This window comes from Rutilus rutilus (genome assembly GCF_951802725.1).
Source record: "Rutilus rutilus genome assembly, chromosome: 14".
NCBI classification, from domain to species: domain Eukaryota; kingdom Metazoa; phylum Chordata; class Actinopteri; order Cypriniformes; family Leuciscidae; genus Rutilus; species Rutilus rutilus.
The window spans coordinates 9,517,544-9,536,874 of NC_140219.1; the positions used below are offsets into that span (position 1 = coordinate 9,517,544).

At 37.9% G+C, this 19,331-nt stretch overlaps 1 protein-coding gene across 1 annotated transcript; it reads right to left on the minus strand.

Annotated features, from left to right (window-relative positions):
- Positions 1–743: 743 nt before the first annotated feature.
- On the minus strand, positions 744–19,183 carry tspan17 (tetraspanin 17). The gene is made up of 8 exons (XM_084430493.1): positions 18,641–19,183; positions 10,413–10,463; positions 9,197–9,343; positions 8,778–8,948; positions 8,471–8,596; positions 6,953–7,000; positions 5,497–5,613; positions 744–4,089 (listed from the first exon to the last, which is right to left on the minus strand). The coding sequence occupies exons 1-8, from the start codon at positions 18,725–18,727 to the stop codon at positions 4,024–4,026; spliced, it is 813 nt and encodes a 270-aa protein (XP_084286619.1). The 5' UTR covers positions 18,728–19,183; the 3' UTR covers positions 744–4,023.
- Positions 19,184–19,331: the final 148 nt, after the last annotated feature.

Below are 19,331 nucleotides of genomic sequence, written 5' to 3' on the forward strand. Positions count from 1 at the left end.
GGTGACTTGATTGTGTCGAGGCTTCCGGTCTCATCCGCTTCCGGTTAGCTGTACAGAAACTGTCGCGTTTTGCTGCTCGATACCGCAAACTGTTATTTGTTATCATATTTTAACTAGATAACAAGCTAGTTAGTTAATTTTATTGTTGGCGTTTTGTTCTTTTTTTAATATCCGAATGTTAGTTTGAAGAAGAAAAATACTTATAGATATCACCCCATCAATTTATATATCGTTTTATTTTAATATCTGAATGTGCTATCAATCAATAGAAATTGGTAATAGGCTACTAACCTTTTGTAGCTTACCAAATTCAAAATGTTTATAACAGTTTTTAACTTAAAATGGCAAATTATTTTGCTATTATTATAAATCTCAAAAAGTGTCAACCCAATTTAAAAATTACAAATAACCCTAAAATAAACACTATAACATTAAAATCACTTTTAGGGTAAACACATATTATTTGTCATGATCAGCATGTATCATTTCATTAAATATTTAAAATATTTTACAGTGGTTCTTCTAACTTTAATTAGGTGTAACATCCCTGTAAAATGAACAGGTCTGCCAATGGTAAATTGATCTTGTGAGAAAGAGAGAAGAAAAAATAATGCGTTTTTAGGTATAATGCATCGATGAGATTCACATTTGTACAATGATCCATCAGTGAAGTAGCACTGAACACTGATTTCCAATCAAATGTTTGACAGAACTTGCAGATGAAAGAAATTGAGTTCAGAATGTCATAAATCCATTTTATTATGAAAAAGAAAAAGCATATCTTGCATCATACAGTGTAACAGACCATCTCCCACAGGAAAAGTCCATTGGATGCCCCCAATAAATGGACCTTTGGACAAGAATAACAAAAGAACAACAAAAAATAAAACACAACTACTGCAACGCAGTGCCATTGCTAGGCTGTTTCCAAATACGATCATAATTTTCTATAGTTTTCTTTTTTTAACAGAAAGTGAAAATCCACAGTAAGTACTATGACTGTTATTATAGGTTAGTATAATTATTCAGGCTTGTAAATGGAGAGCACAGGAAATGCTTTAGGTCTCCAAGTGAAATATTCATGATTCAGTTAAAGAGGGTATTTTGAGTCAATACAAGTTAAGTCAATAAACTAGTTAAAATCCTCAATTTCACTATTTATTTGCAGGAACCCGAGTACTGAAATAGTGCTGCCCATAATGGCTCTGGCCAAGTTTAAACAACAACAAGCCATTCAAACACGAAATCAACATGAGTATCTTTTGCATTCCATGACTCGTCAAGAAAATGATAGTTTGCCTAAAAGAAAAGCTAAGACTGCAAAAGACAACCTCAACCATTATTTACAACTCTTCTAAAATGTTTGCAACGGCTGCATTGGAGTTATAACTCCCCAAATAACCATGATTGAAGTCATTTCTCCATGATGAGGTAGAATCCAAACATTTCTGTGAAGACATGCGTATGGGAATGTAAACAAAAATCAAAGGCTTTCATATTTCAAAGCGCATTAAAAGTGACAAGTGTGATGTCAAGCATTACGTCGGGAAAAGATTTAAATAGTTCAAAAACCGTATTGATATGCATTAACAATCCACTCAGAACTGTTCTGAGAAAACTGTGCTTTAAGATTTGCAAACATTTCGAACTACCACAGCTGGTACAGAGAAAGGCCAGCAAAAAGGCTCAGTGGTTTTAATACCAATCATCAAAACAGTTTCTGATGAACCAGCACAGAAAAAAAAACGCACAAATGCATAATGCCAATGCATGCACGAGGACCGTCTAATTCACTACACGAACACAGATTTGCGATGTTTTTCAGTTGTGTGCCTACAGTCAGACAAACATTAATTTTATTCACATAATGTGCATTGCACTTTGAAGGATAAGTTATATATGACATAACATTAGTAAAAGATGATGTTTACATTCATGATATGCAAAAGGCTCCCTCAAAAGGGAATGTTAGAGTTCTCTGTTTAGAAAAAAAGCCAAATAATTAAAGCAAGACACAAAAAGGCCATAATTGCATGACAAAGAAAATGAGAGGGAGAGAGATTATAAACACTGTATGTGTGTCAATCTCAAATAAAAACACGTCCAGGTTGCATTTCACCCAAGAATACATACATTCATGTTTTCATGACAGTTCCACATTTTCCTCCTATATTGCCTCTGGAGTTTTTACTTTTGAGATTATTTTAATTGATAATTAGGTTAAATTAGCTTCTTGTCATTGAATACATTATCAACAAAGGCAGTACAACAAAAATGATCATTATACGACGCATAAATACTCTATTATTTAAATAATGTACTTTTTTTGTAGTGCTCTTTTTATCATTGTAATGATATGATACAGAAATGCAACCTAGACATGTTCTTGATAGGCTTTTCATGAGGGTCATCCATTTAGGTCCACAAAAAGGGGGCTAAACATCATTTAGCATATAATCTGTCTTGTATCTGCATAAAAAAAATTGCCTCTAATATACACGGGCAGGAGTCGGCAAACCCCTCCCAAATCTCCCAAAAAGACCACAGAAGAGAAATCTCACATTTTACTATTCACTCTGACAACAGAGGTTATATAGAGTCTTGAAACACAGTAGATCTTTTTAAACAGATGATTCAGTTCAGTCTGCCGACACTGCTAAAACCACCCGAGCACGTTCTACACACACAGCACGTCATTTATCTTACTTTGCACATTATTAGCTTTAAGGTCATGACTCAAAGCAGACACCTTCTGAACACGCACTGGTACGGTAGTCGTAATGGAACGGACACACATCCACACACACGTGTGCATGCGTTTAAAGAGGTCTGCATAGCCATGCTTTTTTTTTTTTATAGACGATTGCATGCATGTGGCGCAAAGCAAGAGAATCTGAATAGCAAATAAAGCCATTCTAAAGGTCCACGTGCTGCGTAACTGCCGGAGGCTTCGGCTACCATCTCTATACGGCTCAATAAGGCATGTGATCACACGCAAGGCTAATTCAATCCGTCCACTTCATGTGCACTCACGTCAGATTCATTTCGCAAAGCACTCTGCGTGATCTGAAGTTTCCCAGAGGGAATGTATACCTCATGATTTCTATAAAAAGTTCAGTTGGTTAGTATAGCGATGAATATCTTCTTTGAGTTAAAGCAGCAGCATATTTATAATAATACATTATTAGTGTCACTATAGCATATCACTATCTAGCAGAGCAGCGAAAACAAAAAGATTCATAAGCAAGTCTGGGACAGCGGTCAAGTCGATTCATACTCACAGATGACAACCAAAAAAAACAAGAGAAAATGAGAATAAAATATAACTATAAAGACAAAAAACAGACCATTTCTCCACCAAGTGGTGGAACTATAAATGCAATGGAAAAATAAATGCATACGTGTAATTATCAAGTACGTTGTACTGATTGGCTACCCTGTGCAACAGAGAGCCAATCAGAGGTAAGAGTCCAACTTGTCCATTGGCTCGGATGACTGACAGACAGAACGTCGTGTAAAAAGCAGAATCCGCACAAGTGTATAGAGAAAAGCACTGCTGTAAGGCTTTGTTTAGTTCATGGCTCCTCTGTTTAAAGTCTGAGTGGTTGAATTGTGTGTTTCTCCAAAGCAAGTCATCCACAGGTTAATGAAAACACCCTCTGCTTGACATTAATTCACCAACGCGAAGGAGAGTCTGGTGAATGTTTTTAATAAGGGCAAACGAAAATAGTGTTCGATCAAGAGACAGCTGCAAGATCGCAGATAGCTTGATCTCGGTGTGACATCTCACGTTAAGCTCCATCTGGATACCCTCCATATGAGCTTGCTTTCAGATAAGGGACCACGAAAAAGAAAAAAACATAGATGGAAAGTCCATTTTGAGGAAAAGTCAGCCAACATACAACGTCCGAGGGGTTAAAAGGGCAGAATTTCCCAGCTCAATGGTGTGTAAACAGTGCTGATTTGCAATTAGCGCTGCCATAATCACAGAGGTCGCTGTCAGCTATCGCCCTCTGAAAAGGGTCACCAGTTGGCTTTGACCGCTCTGATGTCACTCACCAAGTTCTGAGCCAGACATATCCCAAAAATCTGAAACATATTTAAAAAGAACAATTACTATACACATTCAAAGGGCCCTCGTTTTCATTTTTAATTACCTGAACTTATGGTCTGGTCTTATGAAGCGAAACGATTAGTCTGTGCAAGAACATTATTTAAAGCATTATTACTCATAATCCACACCCTCTACAAACAGTCTTGAGCATGCTCACAATAGTCTGGATCACAAGCTTCCTGTCGCACAATGAATGACGTATGCAGACCGACCGTCTTCGCTTCATAAGACCTCAATGTATCGCCAGGAACCACGGGTATTCATTTTGCTTTGCCTTTATGTGTCTTTTTGACTCTCAAAGTAAAGGTAGCCATTGACTTGCATTATATGAATCACAAAGGACTACGGTTTCAGCTAAACATCTTTTTAGTGTTTTACTGAAGGAAAAAAGACACCTACATCTTGATGGCCTGAGGCGAGTAAATTAACAGCATGTACTTACATTTTTGCGAGAACTATCCCTTTAATTGCAAGCCTTTGCAATATCCTTCACTTTATGAAATAATATTATACCATAATATTTGAATTTTATTGTACATTTTTTTTAAGTATACACTATAGTTTGCTGCCAGTAAGATTTTTTTACATTTTTTTTTTTATTAATACATCATCAAGGTGAAAATTAAATTGACAATAAAGACATTTATAATGTTACAAAAGATTTCTATTTCAAATAAATGCTGTTCTTTAGAACTTGCTATTCATCAAAGAATCCTGAAATTTTTTTTAGCATGGTTTCATCAAAGAATCCTGAATATTTTCATCATTGTTTCCACAAAATATGTAGCAGCACAACTGTTTTCAACATTGAGAATAATAAGAAAATGTTTCTCGAGCAGCAAATCAACATATCAGAATGATTTCTGAAGGATCATGTGACTGAAGACTGGAGTAATGATGCTGAAAACCCAGCTTTGCATCACTGGAATAAATTACATTTTAAAATATATTCAAATAAAAAATTTGAAATTGAAATAATATTTCACAATATTATGTCAAATGAATGCAGCCTTTGTGAGCAGAAGAGACTTCTTTCAAAAACATCAAAAACATCTTACCGACCCCAAACTTTAAAACTGTAGTGTACACTGTAGTATCTGAAAATACCACAATGCAAAAGTCACATTTTATATTTTTTCTTCTGATTTTGGGGGTGAAATATGACCCGGACATTTTAAGATTCACTTTGGTATCAATTAATGTTGGAACTAGATTTAAAGCTGTATTTTACAGTTCAACCAGAAGGTGGCAGCATGACATTCATTCTTGTGTGAACATTTTTCCACTCAGGCCCCATTCAAGCAAATCTGTTCAGTTATTAGTACTACATCTTTAACGGATATTTGCACGCTTTGAAGCATTTCCAATATCATTGTCCTTACCTGTAATAATGCAATCCCCACAAAAATCCCAGCAACAATGATCAGATTGTCCTGCAGCCACTTTTCAAACTGCCCCACGCAGCCCTTGGTGTAAATGTACTTCTGCTGATCCAACTCCTATTAAAAAGATTATTCAAAACAGCACATCACTTGATGGAAATTGTCAGATCTAAAATAAGAAACTAAATCCTCATTTAAGTGCACGGCGTGCCATATTGGTGTTCGCTCCTCCGAATTGACCTTTAATCTTTACACAAGTCCAGGATAAACAATTAGGCCTTCACCTGGGCGGACCTGCACATTAATCTATTTGAGAACAAATATCCTCTCTGGAAAACTGGAGGAACTCACTCCCACGCTAAGTAGACAAAATGACACACAGCTCACCACATATAACCTGACACAGGGAGGATCCAGTTTGTATTACACCAACATACAAGAATGTCTTGACTACTGTCTATTGGATTCTGGGAAGGAAGGAAATGAAAAGGTGTGATTTGGGGCTGTCAGTGACATTTGAAGGTGAAGAAAGAGAAAGCCACACAATCCATCTTTTGTGAACCATACAAACTTGCTCTACATAGAATCTTTTGTCCCCCCAGGAAAGAAGACACAAAAGACTTTAGAAACGTAACGCCAAACCAGTTTGAAGTCATGGGATTCAGAGAAAGCCAATGAAAGGTGGAGAATTTTTTAAAGTATGATTCTTTGAGCAGACATTGGTTCACTGTCTTTCTAATACCTACAGCTCAAAATAAAAAGTCAGTAAAAAACCATCATAACAGCAAATAAAACCTATTAAAAGGTGGATTGTAAGAGAAAGAGTATCCATGGATACAGGAGAGACGGTGGTAAACCGTGGGTGCAGTGTCACTCCACCCATGCTGGCATAAGCCGCTGACTTCCCAATTACAGAGCTCCACAATTTCCCTTGGCTAAAAGTAGAAACTAATTATCACTTTTAAAGGCTTAAACTGTTATTAAGGAGGAGAAGATGAATTCAAATGCTCTCAGAATCTCTCATGCACTAAACCCTTCTGTGCTCTTTTCAAAGGGTGGTCTGACACTACATGATTTGTACACGATTTCATCATTAAATATATGGTAACAATAAGGTCTCATCTGTTAACATTAGTTAATATATTAACTAACATGAACTAACAGGAAGCAGTTTTTTTTTTTTTTTACAACATTTACAAATCTGCCAGTGTTAGTTAATGAAAATACAATTGTTCAAGTTAATTCATAGTGCATTTACTAATGATAACGAATACAAGTTTTCATTTTAAAAATGTACTGTTAAATGTTGAAATTAACATTAAGACGAATAAAAGCCGTGGAGCTATTGTTCATTGTTAGTTCATGTTAACTATTTTAGTTAACAAATGAAATCCTATTGTAAAGTATTAGTATAACTAATATAATAATAAAGTATAACTAGTAATAACACACTCACTCCTTGATGCCGCACATCATAGCCACACTGTGTATTCAGGACATCCTCCTAGAGAGAGACCAAGAAAACATGCTCAATTTATTTACTTTTTTTTTTTTTTTTTAATGGCAGACTTCACAATAGAATAAAATACAGAATACAATTTTTCAGATAAAATATATTGTTTAAGAAAACATGAAAAAAAATTGTTAGGATTGAATAAAAAAAAACTTAAGCACCCAAACGAATAGAATATAAAAAGAGATGAGAAGGGTTTTCACATTCAACCTTTTAACAGCTAAACAACACTATTATCAGCTAACAATATATAAAAATAGTAACAGGTTTCATTTTTTTAACATTAACTACATCAGTTAACATGGACTAACAATGAAAATACCCCTAAAGCTTTTATTGATCTTAGTTACTGTTAATTTCAACATTTACTTATGCATTATTAAAAATCAAAAGTTTTAATATTATTTAATGGACCCGAGATGAACATTAACAATAAAGAGCTGTATTTTTATTAACTAACGTTAACAAAGATGAATAAATACTGTAACAAATATATTGCTCATTGTTATTTAATGTTAATGCATTAACCAATGTTAACTAATCCTTAGTGTAAATCGTTTTTTTTTAAAAGGAAAAAACAAGTTTATATAGTTGACTTATAATCTAGCTATCCTTAGCTACACAGAAAATATGCTTCACATGTGCTCTTCCCCTAAGCTACATCCCTTCGGCCTGGTTTATACCTTGTATTAAGATACATTTTGGTTGATCGGATCACAAGTGGGCGTCAATAAATACAGGAGTGAATGGGGTCTAAAAAGTTTTGAGCTTGTCCACTTGAGACCACTTCCAGAGGTAGTCGAAACCGCATTCGACCGGATTGCTCTCATAGTGTAGACACTCGTGTGTTTAAATGTGTTCAAACAGCCACAAAAAGACGACTATTCTCCGCCTACTGACTTAATGCGGAAACATTATGGGAAGCGCGCTCGCCAGACGGGATTTAAGCTTTGTCGGCTGGAGACCCAAGTTTGGAGACAAAAAACATACCAAACACAATGTTCTCTCGCCATTTCTGATTTCTAACATGCACTCACGCCGTTAAGACGTGGTCTGGCGTCTATCAGTGCTCTCCGTACATATTTCCGTCGTCTCCAGTCGCGTTCATATGTAAATTGCACAAGCTTATTTCGCCCATTAGATCAAAAGATCTGAAAAAGCCCATGGATTTACCACAGACCCTACCCTCGAAGAAATCAGGACAGAAGTGGTTGAATGTGGACAAAAGAGACGGATTAAAACAGCAGGTGTAAACGGGTATGCCTCTCCCTTGTGATCCGATCGACCAAAACGCATCTTAATACCAGGTGTAAACAGGGCCTTAGCTACATACTGTTGATCAGTTGAAAAGCATGCAGTACAGAAGAAAATGTTAAAGATTGTGATAACAGTTAACTTGCTGAAACAGGAGCAGGGAAGAGCAAGTGGTAAACAGATGAAAGGATAGTTTCTGGCACTCACAGCAGGGTCTTTGACGCAACAGGAGAAGGGAACGCCACAGCTTTCCCGGCTGGGGTTAAAGTCAGTGCAGTTGAAATAGATGTTCAGGTTCCAGTCATTCGGTCCATGAGCACCACAACACGACCACTGATGTGATACATAACATCACCATTATCATCACACAGCTGTAATTTACAGTTAAACTTTTCATATAAAAAATGCATGATGACTCAAATTTTCTAGTGCACACTTACATACCATCTGTCTCATTCAAAATATATACCACAGCACAGCATAAAATGAGAGGGGAAGAGAAGTGCTGACTCACATATTCTTGAGCAAAGTCAATGAGGTTCTGGAGGTCAATGTCATCCCGATATGCTTTAACATTGTTGTTGATGAAGAAGTTCAGCTGGTCTTTGATCCAGTCTTTGAACACGAAGGCTAAAATGCCAGCTGTGAGCTCCAGGAAAAAGATGAGGCCCAAAAACACTGAAAACTAGAAGAGAAAACACACAGATAGTGGAGTCAGAGTAATAAATATTTCTTCAATAAAGTCATTGCCATTTAAATTTCCTCCAGGAGGCATTTCAATTACTTCTGGGTGTATTCTTGTGTTATAGCCAATTTATTTTATTTAAACGTCCATATCTGGAAACAAATAAACCTTGAAATCAGAGACCGGGAAACAGGTTGCATAAAAATGGGAGGCAGGGCTCGCAGGCCGGATATAAGGGTGGAACTCACAAATTTGAGCAGAAAAGTGTTTTCCCGGAGCGCACCGATGCATCCGGCAAATCCGAGGATGAACATCACCCCTCCTACTACGATAAACAGCCAGACAGGGTCGAAGCCGCCCAGATCTGTGATGGAGGAAATGTTTGACAGCACTCCCTGTGGGACAGACACATCAGACAGAGTTGTTGTAAGTTCACATCCTGACCTTCAATCCTTCAGCTCTCCACGGTGATTCATGCCTTACACGTTTGGATATCTACATCAGGGTGGAATTTCAGTTAAATCCCAGAACCAACAGCTGGTTTTAGACCATGCTGACAGTGAATATAAACAAGGTTCCTTTTTTATGTGTTCTTGCTTTGTTTGTCATGATGTCAGAAGAACAGGCGGCTCTGAAATTCACTTGAACACTTATTTAAAATCACAATTTCAAATTCAACACCCTCAGTCCGATTCTTAATGCTTTGTTTCTGTAATTAACATTTAGCAAATGTAAAAATTAACCCTTTATTAATTATTTACATGGTGTTACCAAGATGTTCCATAATTGGCTGACATTAATACAAAGTGCCATATGTCCCACACGTGTCTTTTAGCAGAGCAATCAACGACTGAAATGGAGCAATTTCCAGGTTATTAATCAGCCAATTGACTTCTAGATTCATTTAGTCACCTCAAATTAGTGTGAAGAAATTACATTCACCTTTCATGCATGAATACATAACAGTGAGGGTGACCTTTTCCGAGAGGGACGACAAATCGGAGAGAGAATAGTCACAATAAATACAAAGCCTTATTGAGCTATGCGCCATGGTTAAAGGCCTGCAACAAAAATATAACAAAGTCATTAAACTGTAATGGAAATAAATAAAAGATGCCACCCATATGCTCTCAAATGTCATGGTTTATAGGAGGCTTTAATTTAGGTTTCATACATCAAAAGGAGGAAAAAGCAAAATGGGGGATTCACAGAACTGCTTTACATTTGGCAAAAAGAATCTTTCATAAAATAAAGCATGAAGTCCAAGAGGAAAACATGTTAAACAGTAATTCTGATGCTTTAACAGGCAGGCCGAAAGAGGTAGTTTGTACTTTTAAAGTGCGCTGTCTTCTTCTGTTTATGTCTATGATTATGTTGCTCTGGCAACCACATGGATAATAATATTAGGAATTTGAGGCATGTCACCGATCGTTGTGTTATTCTGTATTTGTGTTTCCAACTTGCCTTTTCTGCCCAAGCCCAAAGTCCAATACCCAGGAATGCAGCTCCCAGCAACTGCAACACACAACAGAATTTATCACATTTACACCACTTAAACAATTCATTCTCGCTCCATAATAGCATGAGGTTACTGCTATGTGCAGACAGCACTGTGCTCTCTTTATCTGAGGGCAAACCATCTGAAAAAGAAAAAGAAAAAATTGGCCGGGTTTCTATCAAAGATCCGGAAAGTAGCGATTTCCCTGCATGTTTCCTTGAGAAGGAGCCAAGACTTGTTTTTACCTGAATGAGAGGAATCACTTGGATGACACTGCTTACAGGAACCTGTTTTATTACATTGAGGTTTATGGTTCACTAATTCTACTGTTCTGGCATGTCTACCCACCCATTTCCGAGAAAAATCAGATTCTAAATTGACTATCACACTTTAAAGGTATAATTCACTAAAAAGTCTTTCTTTAATTTCTTACCCAGATTCTTCAGAAAAAGAGCTGTTATTGATATTCTCAGTGGATAACCACACAAGTTTCACAAAGCAATAGTATATATATAACCACTGGTATAGACCTTACCCAAGTCAAGGTAGCGCCTATTTAATATATTATTTAATTAACAGGAATGAAAACGAGGCTGTGAGGGATAGAATTACAATGAACTCAATGGATTGTACTGTTGTAGAACAACATATACCGATTGTTCAGCTGATGAAATGTCTCAGTAGACAAAAACTAAGGACGTGTCCACACTTCTAGTTCGGTTCTCTTGGTCTGGACCAAAAAAGAAAATGATGCATTTAGTTCTGGTTCACTTAGCGTTCCGTTCACACTGTCATTCTTAACACCGAACCTAAAGATACTGCTTTGATGACGTATATTTTGCGAGTGTGACGGAAAATCCAAAACAGTGTTGTGTGCTGGGCTAAATGCGCTCGCTGTATTTGCGTATGATGGCATATGATGGAGCTGATAACTCTTGAAGAGCTTATAAAATGTGTAAAAGAGTCAAAACAGCGGCAAGAATCCCTCCGTCACACACACAAACGAAGATCAGATGCGGTTGTGATGTGACGGGCAACATCGTGACTATGACGAGAAAAAACAGGTATGTTTGAGAATTGGGTACATTTTTGGGTCTTATCTTGTGACATCATGTCCTGTTTCTGATTTGTTTAGATATCTTTGGTTCGTGTTGCGTTCATATTTCATTCGAACCAAACCAGAGTTCGTTTGGAAACAGACCGAGACCCGTCTTTTCAGCAGTCTCAGTCTACTTGTTTTGTGTGCACCAGCGTTCACACTAATTCAAATGAACCACACTAACAGAGCGATCGCACCAGTTTGTTTTAATCTAACCAAACCTGCCAAATGTGAACACACCCTATATAAAACACTTTTAAAAGTGGTGAAAATTACATGATACACAACCTTTTTACAATGCATGCCATTGTAAAGACTGTAAGTCTATCCCTCACAGCCTCATTTTTATCTGCTTTAAATTCAATATGGCGTCTGTGATGGATTTTTGTAAAAAATAATCATTATTAACATTTCTTTTTCTTGCAGTATTAATTTGTATATGCTTTTGAAAATGAAATGCCCCTAACACTTTGGCCAAAGTCAGTATGTGTCTGAATCAAGTCTGAATATAACAAAAGGAGAAATTAAACTAGACAGTTGGAGTAACCATCTTGGCATAATCATGAAATCAGGATTTGCTTTTACCTAGTAACAAAGGGTTTGCTGAATTATACATGTGAAGAACCATTTTGTAAAAGAAAATATGAATATTAGAATCATGTCACCTTTGCCATGCTCCTATTTTATAAAAACTGTTGTACTCGTTTTTGCTGGTGGGATTCTTTCTAAAAAGGTCTGAGGTCCTCCGGCTGCGATTAAAGTATATTCTAAGGCATTGTCTGGAGTCTGTCTGATTATTGCTGCGTAGCATGCTAGACACAAGAGATATTACTTCTATTCTATTCCCAAGTGATAGTGTTCAAAAAGGTTGAGACGTCAACAGACTCGAAGCCAGTTGTCGACTGTAGACACAGTGCTAGAGTATAAATATTATTAAGTGTCGACTGTAGACGCTTGGATGTCGACTGGACACCCAGGTAAATGTAAGTCTGGTGCGTAGGGGAAAATCTACCACACGTCAAACCTGACTAAGGTCTCAGAAAACTTCTGAGAGTCACAAATGTCATTAGGTCCATTAGGTTTGTTATTTAATAAAAAAAAAAAAAGTCATACACCACTTTTATTACACAAAGATGGTACAGGAAATTACCAGAGAGAGAGAGAATGGGATGAGACTTTGAACGTGAGCACCACAGCTCAACACGTCTTAAGCACATGCACCAACTACAAGGTCATGACACCAACTACAGTACAATTTTACTTGGGCTAAACCATGCAATGAGAAATGTTTTTTGTGTAAGTTTGACTTAATGACTGACCTTTTTGGTCTAATGTGTTATCAAAACTACAGATTCCCTGTCAAACTCCCACTGGGCTCTCTCAGCTGTGTGTTTGACTGCAGGTTAGAGCAATCCCAGCTTGAGGGGAAACGTGAGAGCGGGAAGGAGAGTAAGAGGTCGGGTATCGGCAGCCGCAAATCCCATAATCCCATTTCCCTGTGGTCTCGGCTAATCCAATGGATGGATGGGACAGAGCTAAGGGCCAGTCATCCACTGCACACACTTTCTCTGTCAATCCGTACCACTGATTCCCACTCATCGCTATCATCTCCCCCAGTCCTGACGGTCTTGATCCAGGGGATGCCGGTGTTGTGTCACGCCCACGTGGTGGATATCGGGATTAAGACACAATCAAGCATTGTAGAGCACTTAAACAGCTAATTTACTAACTCTGGACAAGCAGAGGAAAGCTGCTATCTCACACAGTAGGATGATTAGACATACAGCATCTCTGTATTATCACAAACGGCAGCCAAATAAACTCTTGGCTTAAACTCTCAGCTGTGACAGGGAGCAGAACCACTTTTTCCACCAGCTGTTACAGCCATAAGAAAAGCTATTGCTTTCCTACGCCATCTTCTGACATCTTTATCTTTATTTGATTAAAGAACTGCTGCATCACCATGGAAACTTATGCTTATGGAAAGTCTGACTCAGTACATCGTAGTATTTCTGGCTTTATTAGCATCGATATTAACTTTGCTCACAGTACTCAGGGTTAGAGATTTGAACAAACAGCAAACTTTCTCATTAATAGTTATTTTTGCTGCCAAGTGTGAACACACCAAAAGTGTACAATAACTTTTCTACTTGTGATTTTCACCTGGAGGGTGATAAAACCCACCCTCACGTCCAAAACCCGTATGACTTTCTTGCTTCTGTGGAACACAAAAGAAGATATTTTGAAGAATGTTGCAACTGTTTTTGTCCATACAATGAAAGTCAATGGGGTCCAAAACAAATTCATTGTGCGGCCAAAGAACACAGTCATACGGGTTTGGAACAAGCAACTGACTGCAGAATTTTCATTTTTAGTTAATTATCCCTTTAAGCAAACACATAGCAACCACATAGCAGCACATTCAAATCAGAAAACCTTAGCAACTGCATTGCAACACCCCGGCACAAGAACAAACGCCACCATTTTCTGCAGAATACATAAAAGTGCTAGTGCTGTCCTCATAACGTTTGTATTAGGTTTACGGGAGCCTGTTTATGGTTCTAACTGTAAAATGGAAATATTGACAAGATCATCATTTCCAACAGGACGCCTGAGATGTGTTACGAGTGGACTTCTACGCCTTATCAAGGGGACGAATCTCACCCGTATACTTTAGTCTATTTCAAAACAACAAAAACAAGCTATAAAACAATGTTTTATTTTACCACATAAAACAGTTTCTAATTACCACATAATTGCTAAGTGTCAGCACTGCCTCAAAACCGGCATGTTAGAGTTAGTTTTTATATTTGATGGAACAGAGGAACAATGACTCTGGCTTGATTCATTTGTGTTTTAGTGAGAATGAGTCAATGTGTGCGAGTGAGAGTGGGGCCTGCTGGGAAATGGCATGGAAATAAACTCCCTCGCAGAGCAACAGAGGAAGAGGGGGAACGGACATGTGGTTCCCATCTGCCATATGAACCTGGAGGATATGAAACGGAAAAACGTACAAAAACACGGGGCTACACATGATCTCAGCACGAGCTCAAGCAAGGACACAAACACACGCAATAAACACTTCAGGTTTCTCTCAGAAATCAGAAACGTGCGTTGCTTTGTTTGTACACAATACACGAGCCAGACACATGAAGCATGCAAACAAATGCATCAGTCAAATGTTTTTGTCGCATCAGGGGCGGTGTGTGTGACAATAGTCGCACGGCCCCCGTCAGCCCCATAGTGTGAGGATGAATGGGGTTCACTAAAACACACAGTGCCTCGGCTCGCACTCGGGCCTCTCAGACGCTGTGGGAACAGCACGTCCCTTCTCACACACACCATTCACTCACCCCCAAGCATCTTCATTTGAATACAAGACAAGGGGGCTGCGAGGCTCCCAAATGGAAAGGAGTAAAAATTGGAGAGGAGGAATCAAAGACTGCTGGGGTGAAGGGTGGGGTGGCAGGGGGGGTTTAATGTTGGGAATGTTAAGATGTCCCTGCAAAGCCTCCCGGGTAGATATGAGACTGCGATTACAGAGCGAGGGCGTCTGTAATTACAGGCCATCAACTAGGTCCAGTCTGAGGCAGGCGAAGTGAGTGCTCTGTTGGGATCAGGTAGGTTTCTGACCGATCAGACTGTCTCCACTTTAAAACAATCAGACAGGCATTAGACGATACGGGTGCACAGGGGTCAAACAGTCTGCAAAGACAAAAGGAGTCCAGAGACAATGGAAGGCTTTCAGACACGACGAGGGGACAGTAAATGCAAGGAAGTATAGAAATCAGACTTAATTATTGATGCTTTTGCTCATAATTAGAGTTAGGGATTTGAACGTACCCATAACAGAAGCACTCATCCTGCACGGTTCAAGCTACAGACATGAATGATATCTCCAATTATGAGAATTGTTGAAAAGAGGTTTTCAATTACTTTTCTAAGTGGTAAGACGTACAATTTTCTCCTTAAGCATTTTTAACTGATCGTTACCTTTACGTCAGCAGTCACGTAGGAGTCGCACAGTTGGTTGCGGTATACACCTTCAAGTGGGTTTGTCAACCACAACCACCATTAAAAGGAAAAGAAGAAGCTCAAATGTGTGCGAGTGATGCGTGATAACCAATTGCTAAGTCACAATTCGCATACTATCCGTTCTAAATAGTATTCGAAATTAGAATTAGTGTGTCCCAAATTGTAGTATGTTGAAATGAGTATTCAAAGATACCCGTATCATCGACTTTTTCCAGTTAGAATCCGAAGTGCACAATGCACACGCTATATGACTAAAATTGCCCACAACCCACTGCGCATTGGTCGAGGATTCGATTAGAATTACAAACAGTGTTAAAAAAAAACTACAAACATGGTGGATGTGCGAGTCCGACGGTTATATATATATATCATTTTTAAATTGATCTATTGACAAGATCATCATTTCCAACAGGACGCCGGAGATGTGTTACGAGTGGACTTCTAGGCCTTTTCAAGGGGATGAATCTCACCTGTATACTTTAGTCTATTTCAAAACAACAAAAACTATAAAACAATGTTTTATTTTACCACATAAAACATTGACATTTTTATTTCACAAGTTGAAGGTGTCTAATATTTAGGCTATATTTTTTTATTTCAGCTTTATTTCAACTAATGAAAATATTTTGTATAGGTTTAGTTTGACAATATCAACACTGCAAACCTGAAAAGAAAGTTTCAAGTGTTTTTGTCCATACAATGAAAGTCAAAACAACACCAGACATTGCATAAAAAAAAATATAAAAAAACACACTTCTCAAAATATCTATTCTAAAAATACCTTCTTTTGTGCCCCACAGAAGAAAAAGAGTCATGAAGGCAAGTAAATAATGACAGAACTTAAATTTTTAGATGAACTTTAAGAATTTGATTTGACTTACAGTGAACTGCACCTGAAAAGATTAAGTCATGCGTTTAATTCAACTACAATGTTTAAGAGAGGGTTGATTTCAGCTTCCAGGAGTATAGACTGACATTCTGGACACAATTTGGTGAAAACACTGGCGTCTAAGTTTCAACAAAACACAACAGGCTCTCTATAACATGGGAACAATGGCAGTAGGAGGGCTAGCTGTTACAGAGGGCAGCGGAACATTATGCAAGGTTAACATTTCAGACGGGACAGCATTAAAGCATGAGGGGGCACCAATTACCATCCCGTCCTCCAGAGGGGTCTTCACAGCCCCATTCAATACCAATGAAGAGAAACCACGCTGGAATTTATGACAGCAAGAAGCTTAACAGAATCATGCTGCAGGCGATGTGTTCACCCCAGAAGTGACTCATGGAAGCTTCCCGCTCTAAGTGATTCCTTTTATCTCACAATTTATCACTCTCTTACATGAAAACCATAGTGGAGTGATTGGTCCTCAATGATGAGGTAATGGAGAAATGTCCATATTTAAGAATTAAGATTCACGTGAGAGAGAGATTTTACCCCCCAACAATAACATTTTGTCATCATTTGCTCACTCTCAAGTTGTTCTAATCCAAACCCGACTGGATATTTTCCATACCATTAGTGAACATGGCTGTCAAGCTTCAAGGAGGATCAACAATAGCACAATAATAGTCCTCCATACAGCTCATTTCCTATATTTCAAGTTTCCATAAAAGGTTAGTTCACCCAAAAATGAAAATTCTGTTATTAATTACTCACTGTCATGTCGTTCCAAACCCGCAAGACATTCGTTCATCTTCGGAACACAAATGAAGATATTTTTGATGAAATCTGAGAGCTTTCTGTCCCTCCACTGAAAGACCATGCAACTACCACTTTCAAGCCAATCAACGTGAGTGCTTCGTTTGTGCAAAAAAATGTATAATTTACCATTTTATTTACAAAATATTAATCTCCGATGTGCGTTCACAAGAGCACCACGATGTATCGCGTGTTGTGTTGACGCGAGATCAGATGTTGTTGTGACAGAAAGCTCTCAGATTTAATTTAAAAGATCTTAATTTGTGTTCCCAAGATTTTTGGGGGAATTTTTTATAACTAACCCTATAAGTCATGTAGGATAGTTATACAGTGCACAGGCTGTATGGACTACTTTTATGGTGCTTTTACATTGTTTTTGTTTTGTAGCTTGACAGCCCTTGGTCACTATGAACTGTCATTATGTGGGAAAACTAAAGGAATATTCTTTTTTTTTATTCCATGGGGGGGAATAACAGCAAACAACATGAAAATGAGTAAATAATTATAGATTTTAGGTGGGTTATCCCTTTAATAAAGAAAAATATTCTTAACACTTGGATCAATATCAATGAAATAAGTTTTGTTGAAGCATGTAAACCACATAAAATAAAACTATACACCTAAAAGATATGCTTTTACTGATTGCAATTAAAATCAGATAAAGAATAAGAAGAGATAACGTTAGCAGATGCAAACAGAAAAACTGACATTTTGTGATTTAGCATTACAATCAATAACACCATAACCGAATTGCTCTGGAACTGATACAATCACTTTTCCTCTAAATCACTACAAGAACATGGAAAATCCATTTGTGGAAAAGAGAAAGACTGAAAAGGCCAAAAAATGTATCATTTCCTACACAGACATGGGGAAACTGAATGGTGTGAGGTAATCTCTGTTAAACCTTTGAATTGCCCCAAACTCGCCCGAATAATGAGACCTGGATAATCCTATTTATCCTCCACTCCCCCCAATTCTCAATGGGATGTATTCTCCAGACCTGGAAAGGTAGCCTACTGAAAAAGCAAGATCCAACAAAACCAGCCTAATCCATTCCCATGGGAAACAGGTGATTTTTCTACCTGGATGGGAATTTGAGAATCTATCCAACATTATACGTGTACAATATAAAATATGAACACTGGTAACGTTACGTAATATTTCATACAAACTCATACGTTCATGTTACATGTTGTGAAATGAATAAGGTAACGTTAGGTGAATTATCTAATGTTATCCCGCTAAACTTGTTTTGAAATAACGATTTGTTAAGATGTTGGAGAAACACAGTGAAAAGACTATGGAGGCAATTAATGATTTTGAGAGCAAATGACCTGCAGATCCACAAAACTTACCCAAAATATGATGTTGAATCCGAATAAGAAGTATTTAACACAGCAGCTGACCTCTGCTCCTTTAAAATGATGCTGTTTTCTGCTCATTTTGTCCAGGGCAGCTAACGCTGTTGTGTTGATTCAAAGATCAGCTCAGGTTTAATACAAACGCAACGGCAAAAAATTCGATTCGACAACGATTCATGCATCTACATTTCCGCCGAAGCTGCGAACCAGCGATACATCGCAAACCACAACACTGCACCATCAAAAGACGCTTTTTCCACAGAGCTGAATTCTTCAATTTTTAACATATAAACAAGGGATGAAGGGGTAAATGGGTGGGGAGATTAATGCTCCAGGTCCCCCCTGATAAACCCCGCTCGCTTTGGATTGGTGTCATGAGATGTGTTTGATATTTTAACCTTGTTGTGAACGTCCCGAGGAAACAATCTAAAGCAATCTAACAATCCAGTAAGAATAGAGAAGCGTGACACTGCAATCAGAGAACAAGAGCTCACTGTCAAGTGAACGAACTGTCATAGTAAAAGTCCTGTCAGCGACAGAATCCATTACATTGATGATTTATTTAACCAACAAGTCATTGTGAAATATGCAATGTCTTTCACCTTGGTCAACTTTTTAAAGCAGTTCTTTAAGTAATTTCGGGTTCGAAATCTGTAGTGCTCGTCTTGAGTAAGTATTCTTTTCC